General features: G+C 42.6%; 1 protein-coding gene across 2 annotated transcripts in view; it reads right to left on the bottom strand.

Moving 5' to 3' along the window:
• CDS2 (CDP-diacylglycerol synthase 2) overlaps positions 1-13,766 on the bottom strand; it is a 46,586-nt gene that overhangs the window by 19,998 nt on the left and 12,822 nt on the right. For both annotated transcript variants that reach the window (XM_007427105.3, XM_088151885.1), the window contains exons 2-5: positions 7,231-7,364; positions 4,447-4,543; positions 1,263-1,360; positions 42-181 (exon numbers count right to left, since the gene is read on the bottom strand). In XM_007427105.3, coding sequence (XP_007427167.1) covers positions 42-181; positions 1,263-1,360; positions 4,447-4,543; positions 7,231-7,364 — 469 coding nt within the window. The remainder of the gene's footprint in view (positions 1-41; positions 182-1,262; positions 1,361-4,446; positions 4,544-7,230; positions 7,365-13,766) is intronic.

The following is a 13,766-nucleotide window of genomic DNA, read 5'->3' as shown; positions in this document are numbered from 1 at the left end:
TAGAGAATCCAAGCAAGAAATCCCAACATGGCTTTGCTTACCTGTTAAATAGAGGGTAAAGGAAATGAACCGGTGATATTTGCTAAGAATCCGTAAGGGCTCCTCCCTCTGGACCAGAGTGAAAAAATAATCTGTTACTGTCTCACCGTAGAAAAAATAGTTCACACAGAGCAGGAAGTACCTGAAAAAGATATATCCAGGGTTGTATTGAGCCTTACAAGTGTCCTTTCCCGAAAGATAATTGGAATTCCTCAGTGGGAGAGGTTGAGCAAAAATCTATCATAGATTTGGAGGTGTGAGCAGATTAGCAGGCCATCACACTTAGCTTTCTTTTAGAGGCTCCTTCAAAATATGTGGTCCTACAAAAAGAACTCTGAGAGCATCTCACCAAAGTTAACAACCTTCTTGGGTCCACAGAAGATAAACTGCAACGTTTTCAGTGTTCCTTAAATTGTATTTTTAAAGTGACAGGAAACAGTTTGATGCTGGAGATTAAACTAAAGTTAATTCTTATATGAAAACAGAGTAAAATCTGAAGGATGCATCTATCAGTGTATAGTAACAAATAGTTTCTAACAAAAATAACTGTCAGATGGTACTGCAGGAAGGTAAAAGGGGTAACTAGAAAATGGTGGACATTCCAACAATCGACCTCTCCTGCACAATAAAATATTAACTTGCTCCTGCTGATTATTTCTAATCGAGTAAACCGCAGGTGTATTCTCAAAACTGAAGGTTTGGAAACAAACTCTTCTATGCCTGCTCCAACCAAATTCAAGCTTGATCCTTGCACTGGTTGAGGACCACCTGCATTCAGAACTTCAAGTGGACAGAATTCAATAAAGGCAGGTGAGGCATTCTCACTAGAGATGTGTCCACAGAACATCCTCCCTCAATCTACTGCCTTCCATATAAAGATGGTAATACTGGATTAGAATTCCCACCAGGCTAGCTGGAGAAGATGGAAGTTGTAGCCCAAGATATCTGGAAGGCAACAGATCAAGGAAGCTTCAAGTTGAAGACAGCTGGAAGGGGAACTAGGGGATTAAGTATCACCATAGTTGGCAATGGCAGATACCATTCATAATGGCCCAGAAGATGACTTGCAACTTTTGTCCCCATCCTGCTCTAGTTCAAGGAAGGGAGAGGATGATGCCCAAGTGTGGAAAGGCTCTACAGAGATCTCAAGGAAAATGGAAACAAAACTCCCCTTGAACTTCTCCAGACCATACAAACCAATAAATAACACTGCCTGCACTTACCAACTAAGTGTCCTGAACCAGGGCAGCTCATAAGAATGATACACACTGTAGCCGATGGTGATGATCTCATGGAAGCATTTGATCTGGACGCACATCACCTGCAAGACATGGCCTTCCTTTTTACACTGTCTCAGGCCAAGCACTGGAAAGCATTTTCACGGCAATAATAATTTCTGCAGGCAGGTAGGTAGGGACCTTTTAGCCAGAGGTAGCAGCCTGATGTTAGCACAGTCGTAACAGAGATATGGCTCAGATCAATTACAGGACCAGCTTCTCTTAACTGGGGATGGTGGGAGTTGAAACCCTAACAACTCCAGACTTCCAGAGAAAAAATGGCGAACTGAAGACAGCTCCACTAAAAGTGGAGCCGATAACCACGGCAGAATGAAGAGCCAGTGAGTAGACCGGCTCTTCAATAATTCCTCTCCAGACCAGGAGAGGACTTGAGATCACCCACAAGTGCTCCAGACAGCTGCTCCTCGCAAGGAGACCGCAAGAAGCGGTCTCCGGTGGGTTTAGAGCTCTGGGAGACAAGGGAATAGCCATCTTGCTCAAACCACAGTCGGCACCTTTGAAAGGACACTGGGCTTGCGTACCTTTTCTAATCACTTTCGGAAATTGCTTGTTAACTGCTTTTCCGCTATTAGGAACCTTTGGATCGACAAGTCTGAAAACACCAGGTGAGTTTCCTTTGATTCTTAATGAAATACGTTTTAAATACAAGTTTAAGGACTTTAAAAAAATTTTGGCAGGGAAGAAACAGCAAAAGGGTGTTTAGAATGTTGATTTTGGAAAGTTACAAATGGACTAAGGGTCCACATGGATTTGAAATAAGATTTTCCTTCCTGTGGGAAAGTGCTTTTGTTTTGCATTCTTAAAAAAAAAAAACATGATAGGATGGGACTTTGAAGGTTGGACACTAGAGGAAACCAGAAGGAACTAAAGATTATAATGAAAGGAGACAAATATTTAAATTTGACTTAGAAATACAGAATGAAGCAAAATATTTTAACTTTGGACATATTGAAGGATATTTTTGAACAATGGACCCAAAAGTCAAAGAATGTCTGCCTCTATAGAGAGACTGTGTTTAAAAGATGTTATGGAAGAGGAACAAGCTTTAGCGGACAAGACTGAGACCGATCTGAAAGTGGATTTAACAAATGACAGGCTACATGAACGATATGGAAAAAGATGCTACATTGGACATGAAAATGAAATCAGCTGATGTCTTGATAATTAAAAAGGATATACAAATAACAAACCAAAACAGTGACCTGGATAATTTTCCTATACAGTACTGGATTTACAAAGGAAGCTTGTTAAAGTTTTGAAGAATTTTGTGAGAAGGGACAAAGAAAAAATGAGAAGAAGTCTAGGACATTATCTGAAGGGATTAAAGATCAAGATTGTTAAAAGTAAAAGGAAGGAATATGAAGTTGGATTATTTGATGAAGGCTAAAATAGAAACGTTGTTATCTCTGGTAACCCTTAATGGGCTTTTGCTGATCAGGGCTGAACAACGAGGCTTTAGGGATTTGTTTATAGATAAGAGATGGGATCTGGGAAGAAGAGATCATTTGTTGTATTTTAAGAGGAGGTGGTAAGTTACTAAAATTGTTTATACTTCTTGTGATGGTGGGAAGTAATTTCTTTATATAATTCTTTTCTTTTTCTTTACTATATTCTTATTTTTTCTTTCTTTTCTATTTTTTTCTTTTCTGAACCTTCTATTTTTTCTTTTTTCTTTTCTTTTTTTAGTTTGCATCAGTTCTTATTGTTGCAATTATAATTTTTAATAAGATTACTGTATTTAAAAAAAAAAGAAACCCTCACAACTCCAAGGTGCCCTGTTACAGCATGATGCATTATGCCACCCCAAAAGCAACAGCCACTCTCCACTGTGCTTTCAATTCAGGATGGAGATGAAGAAAGAATGGGAAGAATAACCACCTCTACTGGAACAGGAGACTATGACCAAGAACCCTCCATCGCTAGGCTGTTGAATAAAGGAGACAACAATGTCATCTACCAGGACTTCAGAACCACATCTTCTCTGTGGTAGCACCTGCCCTCTGGAATGAGGTCCCCCCAAGATCCAAATGTTCTGTTGGCATTTCAGAGACCCTTGAGGACCTGGCCCTTCACCCAGGCCTTTGGGGAGCAAAGACCTTTGCCTTCACTCTTGTCCAGTCTATCGTTCTTGCCATCATTTATTTATTTTGATATTATCAATATTATTTTTAAACTGCTTTGCACTGTATTCTCCTTGTTTTAAGGGTGAGCCACCCAGAGTCATTGGGAATTGGGCAGCATACCAATATGATTCATGAATAAATAAACCAGGTTTCCAGGCGTTGCTACTGTCTGCAGCAAATAATCAAGCAAAAACACGGTATTTCTAGCTTTGAAAATAAAATACTGCAGTTGTGAGCATCTTTTGCTAAAGCTCCACGTGTTTTACAAGCTGAATTTCATTCCCAGGTAACTTTGCAGAAGACCTCGTTCATGCTGATCCAAAGAAACTGAGTAGATACTACATCATGCTGCTTGTCTCTCCCTCTTTCTCTTTTGTAGGTTAAAGCCATTTTTTAAAATGCATTGATCGATCCCATCGATGCTACAAATATTCTGGGGACAATCTTACGTTTATGAACACTGATATATCAAATCATAGTTAACATTTCTATAAACCCTGCTCTTCCTATCTTTAAAGATCTAAGTTATCTAAACACTGGAATGCTAATAATCTCTAGTCAATACTATATAAATACCACTGTATTGAAATAATATAATGTATTACTATTGTCTTATAACAATATAATAAAACATTTTTTAAAAAAATAAATAATCTGGGGAATTGGATTATGTCACTGAAAGCCTATTCCCATGCTTTCAATATCATCATCTGGGTCTTGAACATAGACCTGGTTTCCAAGCCACATTAAGGAGAAGCTTAAAAGAACTCATGAAGTAGCACATTCCTTTTGGTTCCTCCCACTTGGCTCTTTCTGACATGGGTGCAGCTTCCTCCCCCCCTCCAAAAAAAACCCTGTTTGGGTTAAATTTCTAAACTGAGATCCAAGCCATCCACCACCTGGAGGATGGGACTTCTCCAAAGCTTAGCAGGCCCTCTAGCTCCCAAAGAGACAACTTTTTTTCAGACACACACAAAAGAACTTACAATCACCATCAACACCATGGGTCCCAGGTAGATTATGATGAAGAAAAAGACAATCATGGCCAGAGTAAGAATGCCTCTTACCCACCAGTTCTTCCATCTGCAACAGAGGAAGAGTCAAGTTTGAACTCTGGAGAACTGATTTCTACATCACAACAGTAATACAATCTGTCCCTCCTTTTCTTTTTCTGTTTTTTTCTTTAACATTTATAAACAATAATAAATAACAATACAGCAGAGATCTTAGTATCAAGCATTAAGCTCAAAGACAGAAGCCTTTTTTCTATTATAGAATCATTCAATGCATTTCACAACTTAGGTTTAATTGTACAATTCAAGTAGCCCTATGTTTATTGACATTTTAGAAATTCCATTTAACATTGATATAAACTTTTTTCTCCTGTTCTTTAAAGGCTGGACTTATCTAAATCATCAGAGTGTTAATAATTTCTGGTTTATCTTGTGTAAATACCGCTGTACCCAGCTAATATTTAGATTCTATAAGGCATTACTCACATCTTATAATGCAATAAAACAATTATTTTGGGGGGGGGGAGAATACAATCTACCACCTGAATCCAGAACTCCAAAGACCATGTGCTGTATGAATTCACTGACTGGTTGAACAGGTAGGTGCTGTTATGTAGTTGAAGCAATATCCAAAGAGGGTGCCCACAGCATCTCTGAGTGATATATTCCAGCTTAGCCTCTTTGCAGACAGGACTGGCTGTAAGTCTAGTCCAAAATTCCTCAACAGATCAGCCTATCCTAGAGAAAGTTGCCTTATGCACCTCTGGGTGGTCTCTGGCTGGTAAAATAGTGTGTGTTAGCAGTAGCCCCCTACCCCCACCTCTTCTAGGGTTGTCCTTCGGCCTTTTCTCACCTCTCCCTTTCTTTCTGAACATTAAAGCAATTTTTAAAAGGCATTGGTCAAGCCCATCCATGTCAGAAATAATCTGGGGAATGGGATTGCACTACTGAGCTAATTCCCATGCTTTCAATACCGGCTTCTGGGTCCTGAATCAGGTCTAGAGAGAATTAAGGCCAAAGAAATGGGTTAGCAAGTTTGATCTGTTGAACAATCACTGTCAACATCCCTCACCCCTGGCTAGTTTCCAAGTGACGCTGTGAGCTGTAGTTCAACACCTGGAGAAACAGCCTCTCCCAGGACTAGAGCAACCTGTCTTGGTGGCACCTCATGCAACCAGAGGTGGGCATCGTGGTGGGGGTTCTCTTTGGCCAAGGCTTGGCTGAGAGCATTCTTTGAACACGTTTGCACCATTGTGCGGCAGCACAAAAGGCAGCCCCACCCAGCCAGCTCCTTCCAGATGTGTTAGAATTGCAGCTCCCAGGATTGCCAGCCAGAAGGGCCCATGCCAGGGTGGGAAAGTTCCATTGCGATTCTGATGAGTGTCACCATGGCACTCTTGTTCCTAGAGCAATAAACCACTCTGGGAAAAGGCTGGAAGGCACAGAATAGATTCTCCTTGCCTTGGAAGATCCCGGGACCAGATTTATAAAGCCCAACACCCCAATACTTTTAGACCTGCTCCATGAACTGCCCTGAGGATCTGCAGAGAAGAAAAGAAACTCTGTGGTGAAAGGCACGCATTTTGAACAACGTTTTCCATTAAAGGCAGAAACCAGCTCCCTAAGTTTTGCTACTCTTTTAGCAAAGGCAAGAACCAACGGCTATTTCTAGCACCAGCAGCTCCTGCCAGAACACGAGGGTCCCCTGAGGGTCCGCCTGCAGAAAGTCACGCAGAAAATGCTGCTGGAGAACGGAAGGACCAGAGAATATGAGCTTCTGAGCCCAGCAGATACAGCTAAGCACCCAGCAAGCATGCTGTAAATACAATTTGAACTATGTTTAAATTATCTTTATGCCTTCATAAATATTTATGAGGACACAAATATCCTCATAAATGAAGGACATGCAGTCCAAGCTTCCAATCCAGGGAAGGCAGAGGGAGATCTGTAGCTGACTGGATGTACGCTGGCAAGAGATTCTGACTCCCCTTTCCTAAATTAGGCTGGACACGGCTGGACTACGTCGAAGCAATATTTGCTTGGCCTGTTCTACTCTCCAGTTCCAGCCTTCCCCAACCTGGGGTTCCTCCTGATGTGTAACTCAACTGCCACTGCTGAGATTCCCAAAGTCCCCACATCTGGAACGGAACCAGGTTGGGAGCTCTGCCTTTGAATGTGGTGCACACATTATTGAGGAACAAACCTACAAGTGATGGTACAACAACTAGAGAACCCCATATATAGTGAATGTCAACTAGGGAATATGGCATTGTAGTTCAAATCATCTAAAGGCACCAAATACCTGTTTTTCCTTGGTGTAAACCCCAACTGGCTTTGCAAATTATGCTAAACCATGGTTTGCTTAATAAATCACAATTGGCTGCATTTGCAGCACATGTTAAGTCATAAACCAAACCAAGCGTATTATGTCTTCTGCACTGGGTTGATAGTTTTGATAGAGTTGACAGTTTTCCGTCTGTGCCTGGATGAGGCCCTGCAGGAAAGAGGTTCCCCATCCTGACCTTCGCATGTGGTGAAGGAGCACGAAAAGACTCAACTGGGAGAATTTTTGAAACGCAGTGTGGCAAACTGGTACTTACATAAAAAGAAAAAGGGAGGGATACTCTTGGCAATCGTGCTACCACCACTTTAGTGCCAGCTCCTCCTCTGCAGGATGATCCACCAGGTAAAGCAATGTCATGGCTGTCCACAAGAGAAAATCCCCAAATGCTCAAGAAGGTTTTGACATGGCAGTACCTTGAGGACAGGTGGGAGAGGGCTCTGTTGAGGACCTCCGGGGTGTCATCGACCGAAGAGGACTGGGCGGCCTCCGACTTGTTCTCGCTATCCGATGCAGTTTCTCCATCGAGCTTGTTCTCTGGCTCCGACTCCTGCAAGGTAAGACAAGTAAGGGATTTCCAGCGACTCAGCATGGACAGCAGAAACAGCTCAAGGCCACCTGCCACGGGGGCAGCCGAGCCTCCTCAATCCAACTCTGAACCAACGTTAAGCTGGACCACACACACATTCACGCATGATGCTTAGCCACAGCTTCTCAATGTGGCTTGGTGACCGAGTCATAACATGTACTGACCAGCAACACTTTCACGTCCTTTGAAACAGGCTCTGTCGAGAACTTGCCAGGGCCACAGAGAACGCAAGGTGACAAGGCGAAATCAAGCAGATAAACCCTAACCCTAACCCATCTGTTTGCCCATCCAACGAAGCTGGTCACAAACGTAAAGAAAACGAGGGAGGGAGGCAGCTTCAGGATTGTGAGCTGAAAGAAAGGAGGTGTAAAGCTGAGCAGGATTTTAAGGCATTTGTGGGGGGAAGAATGGAATTAAAAAGGTGCATTTGGCATAGTTTATTCTACATCAAGTGTTTGAAGTTTTTGAAACTCTGGCAGAATTTAAAGGAAATGAGGGATAAACCAACCAGGCCTGACTGTGAGGTGGGGACCTAGCCATTTCCTCCAAACCGTGAAACCCCTGCCTTCTTGGGTTGCTTTACCCATGACGGTGTTTTCCTTGCATCCAAATGAACCATGGTCAATGCTAACCAAGTACTCTTGAAACCAGGCTGGTAAATCCTGCTCAAAGTCTGCTTTCAAACTCTGCTTGGGAGACCAATCCAATCCCAGCTGCGAGGATGGCCTTCATTCATGGGTAAAGGATGCATCAAAGAAGAAGAGAAGGTTCTCATGGAAGACAGGAATAGGAGAACACAGCACAATCCTATCCATGGATAGAACAGTAGGAATGTTAGTGGATCACTAACAAAACATCAGCTGGTCAATCCTTTACAATTTTGAAATTGCTTATTTAAATGCACCCACTTTGTGTGTTGCCAAGTAGGAAATTCATAGCTAAAATGGAGAAAGACTATTGATTGAAATAATTAAATTATTCACCATACCCAACTCTCTTTATTTACTAAAATGGCAGCATTCCTTGCTATCAGCAGATGAGAAAGACAGGACTTTCCCAATTCACAAAGGCAAACACAGAAATCAGATCTCACTATGACAAACACTGCCAACGTTCCCAGACGCATTGTTAGCAGTTTCTATTGTCTTCCTAATTTAAAGAGAGAGAGAGAGAGAGAGAGAGAGATTTTTTAATTTAACCAACTTTACAAAGGGAGAGAGAAACCACACGTGCGTGCAATACACCACCAATTCTGAGCATCACAATTTCCACAGGCCTGGATCCTACCTTTAACCCAAAACTGTGTGCCCAAAACTGAAACAACCAGTCCAATGGCCAACTCAGAAGTCAAGGCTGTTACTTATTTATTTATTTATTTATTTATTTATTTATTTATTTATTTATTCCACTTGTTTGAATCACTTTTTTACTTTGAGAAAAAGGACTCCTGTCTTGGGCAGAGGGTTGTATTAGAAGACTTCCAAGGTCCCTTCCAACCCTGTGATTCTAAGGCACATAATCTAGGATGAGTAATAAAGGCCTCAATAATAACAATAACCACCACCCAAAACATCTGGAGCACCACTTGAACACCACTGGCATTGACAAAATCACCATCAATTGCAAAGGGCAGCTTTACTTGGAACAGCTTATATCCTGCAATGATTCCTTTAACACCATCAGACAACAACATCTGCCTATCCCAGGTCCTTGGCGAGGACTCGATAGGTAGACAAAAATGCCAGATCCAGTCTAAACATCTGGCTGACTGCAACCAACCATAATAATAATAATTTATTAAATTTATATGCCGCCCAACTCTCAATGACTCTGGGGAGCTCACAACAATAAAAGAAATTACAATAAAATCAAAATCCCATACGCCATTAAGCGCAGGACATGCCTACCTGCAGTTCTGGGCAGGTAAAGAAAATCAAATTACCTGGGCCAGAAGGAAGATGTAACTGATCCGTTCAACTGGGGCCCCAACTCTCGCAATTACTGAATCATTTATTAGTGCCCTGGGCCCAGATTTACACAGCATGGTAACCTGCAAGATGGTTGGCTTGGTATTGACCGTGTGGTGCCTGAACCCAGCCACTGCGGTTTATGAACCCGGGTTTACAGTTTTATGACTCTGCAAATCAGCCAACAATGCCTTATTTAATAAGCCATGGTTAAACCAATGGTGGCTTAGCGCAATGTATGAATGCTTGCTGCCACTAATGAGCACAGCTATGACAGTAAGTTCCCAGAGCAGACCAGATTCCTCTCATGTCCATCCATTTTTTTGGTTCACTTGGCCTTAATTCTGCAGCCTGAGACAATGCAAAGTAGTTAGGATGACAGCGAAAATGGAACAGTTAAAAGCCCGTCTGTTCATAGACTTACTAGCCCCCTGGGAATTTTACAAAAGAGTGGGATAAATAAGAACAAAAATAAGAAGAAAAAATAGGTCGGAGGCAAATTGTTCACAAGGCCAAACGGAACATTTCCATCTGGGAAGTGGGCTGGCAAAAGTGAATCTGCAAAGCACAGAGTTATTCAGTTCTATCCTATTTTTTACCACGACTGCAAATATATCACAACGTACACAGATTTTATTGCTTTTGTGTCATTTTAATTATGGTTTAATTATTATTTCTCACTTCTGATTGCAGTTGGCCCTGATGGGGGCCACATTATAAATACAATTTTTGTTTTGCTTGTTTACCAGTATAAACACAATCATAAATATTGCACGTGCTATTCATTTGCATTTTTAATTCATTTGCAATCAGAGGTCAACCTTAAATATTTCTTAAAGCATGATATAGAGAAATAATAGAAAAGAAAAACAGCAAATAAATAACAATACGGGTTTGGGCAGAACTTTGTGCAGCCAGAAATGCCAAGCATAGCTTTGTCTGCACAGCTTATTTTCTTTACTCAGGTTTATGATGTCTCAATCGGGCTGGCCTCAAAGGGAGATGCAAGATTAGAGCATCTCCTGGACGGATTTATTTTTACAGCACTGTTAATTATACAGGAATGTGCTTAATATAGGACAGGGCAGAGTTGGAAGAAAATAAATAAATAAACAATCCAGAAGCCAAAGGACCAGCTAACTGGCACTCCTTCCATCTCTTCTGCAAATCATTGGTTCGTGCAGCTGACAAGAAAGGCAAGTGAGATGCTCCACAATGGTCCAACCCCGATGTTTCTATGGCAACTGCTTCCTGCTCTCTCATGTACAATGATGCACAAGGCTTCTGATGCTCCTGGCGCTTGTTATACAACTGGGTTAACAGGCAAACATGAAGTAGGATAACTTCCTATACTCTCCCCCCCCCCCCCAAAAAAGCACCCTAGTAGGCTAAATCAGGCTTACCAATACCAGCAGTCATGACAATCTAAGCAAGGTAGGATTTTAAAAAATGGATTAAAATTACATTTAGGCACAGTGCTTTCATCAGCAACTTGCTGGAAATAAAAAAGGATCAAGGTGAAGAATAGGCTTTGACCATGAAAATGTCCAGATTGGAGGCCACTGATATAGATGTGATATATCTATGTCTGTAAATATATGTTTGTTAGTGAAGATTTCTGAGAATACCATGGACAGCCAAGAAGACAAGCCAATGGATCATCAAACACATCAACCCAGAGTTCTCACTCCAGGCACAAATGACCAGGGTCAGATTATCCTACTCTGGACACATTGCGCAAAGACCAGCTCCCTGGAGAAGGCTCTGACGCTGGGAAGGATGGAAGGAGGGAGAAAAAGATGGCTAGCTGCAAGGGGGAGGGACTCAGTTATAGCAAGACCTGAAGGGTCTATAGATCATCCTGGAGAAGGTCTAGCTATGTGACCTCTAAGAATCACCACCAACTTGAAGGCATATAATCAGCCAATCAATCAATCAGAATACCTAGCTCCACTGGGAAGTCTATAATGCTGGGAAAGGTGCAAGGAAAGAGAAGAAGAGGAGGACCAGCAGCAGGGTGGGTGGACCTAGTTACAGTGGCAACGAGGAAGAGCTGAAAGACTAGGTTATGGACAGATCATCACAGAGAAAATCTATCCATGTGGTCGATAAGAGTTGACAACAACTTGATGGCACGTAATCAATCAAATATATGTTGGTTTGTGGGGGAGGGGTGTTCTGTTTTCTTTTTATAACTGTGTGTATTCTTTTTCTTCATTTCTGTATTTAGTTCATTAAAAAAAGTAAAAAGAATAAATTCCACGTTTGACACCCAAAACCACGTCCTCCAGCAGGGATGAATCCTGTGGATATTAGTAATTGTGTGTCCACGTATTAGGGAGCCCTGCCTGCTCGCCCAACTTGCAGACAGCGAACGCGGGCAATGCCAAACAGGAAGGAATAAAAGCCTCACCCCAAAGACCACATCTTGATGAAGAAATTATGGCTGCGGCCATACAGGCCAGGAGCCGGACTCTCCAAACTCCAGCAGGCTTCATGAAATCTGGAATCTGGAGCTGAACAGTTTGCGGGGGCAGTACTGTAATTGCTGTGGCTGTAGAAAATTAACATCTAGTACTGGGAGTCCTCAGTTAACCACCGCAATGGGGACTGGAATTTCCGTTGCTAAGCGATGCACTTGTGAAGTGTGATGTCACATGACTGCATTGCTTAACGACGGCTACCCCGGCAGTCCCTGTTGCCATTGTTAACCAAATTCCACTGGTTGTTAGGTGAGGACCCACCCCAATCCAAGCCATTCCCAGCTTGGTTCCTCCCAGCCCCAAGCCTTGACAAGTAAGGGACTGCCTCCTCTGCCTCCTCTTCAATTCCCCCCACCTGCCTATCTACCCCCCATCTCTGCCCTTTGGGCCACCCAACCCTGCTCACTGCCACACCATGTGCCACTGCTGTACTGGCTGGGACCTTCTTTCGTGCCAGAGCATGAGAGAAGCCCCGGTGTGAAAGAAAGTGGCGTGAAAGAAGGCCTTGGCCAGTACAGTAGTGGCCCATGGCAGGCGTGGCAGCAGCAGGCAGACGTGGCTGATGGCAGTGGGTAGGCGAGAGGCCAGAAGGTGGTCGTAAATGCGAGTGGGCCCGAATTTTGTTCACGTGACCGTGGGGGCGCTGCAATGGCCAGAACTTCGAAGACGGGTCATAAGTCCCTTTGTTCATGTCAGGGCCAGCCCAAGAACAACAGGGAAACAATCCAGCCAAGTTCAGTTCTTTACTGCTTGCACCATATAGGCAGAATCTTGCCAGACTAAATCTGTACTGTGCTAACCTAATAGATATACTCTGGGAGAATCTAGGGAGTGGCTATCTTAAGTCTCTTCCTCTTCCCTGCTCCGGACTGTGTTGCCTCTTGTCTCCCCGCTTTCCCTCCTGGAATGTGCTCCCTCCTTCCTGAGAACTGGATCTCAACTGCATTCCCTCACAGTTCAACACTGTCGTAACTTTAAACAGTCGCTGAATGAATGGACATTAAGCAAGGACTCCTTGTACAGCCTAGACATAGTGCAAAAGAATTGGTGGTGACACTTCCCACTGATGGATATGGAGTGTACAGCTGATTAATCCTTTAAACAACTAGCACACACACTAAGCTTAGCTCGTTTGATTAATAAATGCTTCCTGTTGCTTTTCAAGCTTGCCATTTAAGCTACTATATGTTGTTAGGAAAAAAAGCTCATCTTTAATATATTATTCTGCATTATGAGCCATTCAGATCAAAGTAACCTTATCAAAAGCCCCATAAGTTTCCCTCTGACAAGTCCATTCCAATAAATTCACCAACTCACTTATTACTTTTCAAGCTATAAGCTGTTTCTAAATTATCCAGATGCCATAAAGTTGCTCACCAGTTGTATATTTTTAACATGTGTCATCTTAAAGATGAACACTTGTCTCCAGAAAAATCCTAAAAATAGATAGACTGAGACAGAATAAGGGTTGCTTTCAGGCAGAGGGTGCGAACCAAAGAGACAAGGAGTGTATTTATCTTATCAGAGACACGTTTGCATCAACCCAATCTTATAGAGACCTTTGACAAGAGTTACCCAAATGTGGACACGTTGGAAATGTTCATTCTGGACAGCAAAACACACCAGGATGCAGCCACCTCAAAAATGTCATCCTGCACCGTTCCCAGCAATCACAGGACATTATCAGACGTTTTATCAGGGCCCATGGCCTTGCTCCAAGGATGATCCATTTCCCTCTCATCGATTTCAGGTTCAAAATACTAAAGTGACCTCAATTCGCATTCCTCAGCTATTATTCATCAGTCATGCAACTGCAGAGAACTCAAACAAAGGGCAATATCTGTGGAGCCAGGATGTCTCCTGTTGTAGCCCGGGCTTCCCCAGTCCGGTGCTCTTCTGATATGTGGCATAAT

This window comes from Python bivittatus, unplaced genomic scaffold, assembly GCF_059951505.1.
Source record: "Python bivittatus isolate LINGU-HERP-01145 unplaced genomic scaffold, Pbiv_v1 ctg000680_np1212, whole genome shotgun sequence".
In the NCBI taxonomy this organism is placed as follows: Eukaryota; Metazoa; Chordata; class Lepidosauria; order Squamata; family Pythonidae; genus Python; species Python bivittatus.
Note: the sequence above shows the minus strand (reverse complement) of the source record. Positions and strands in the feature narration are given on the sequence as shown.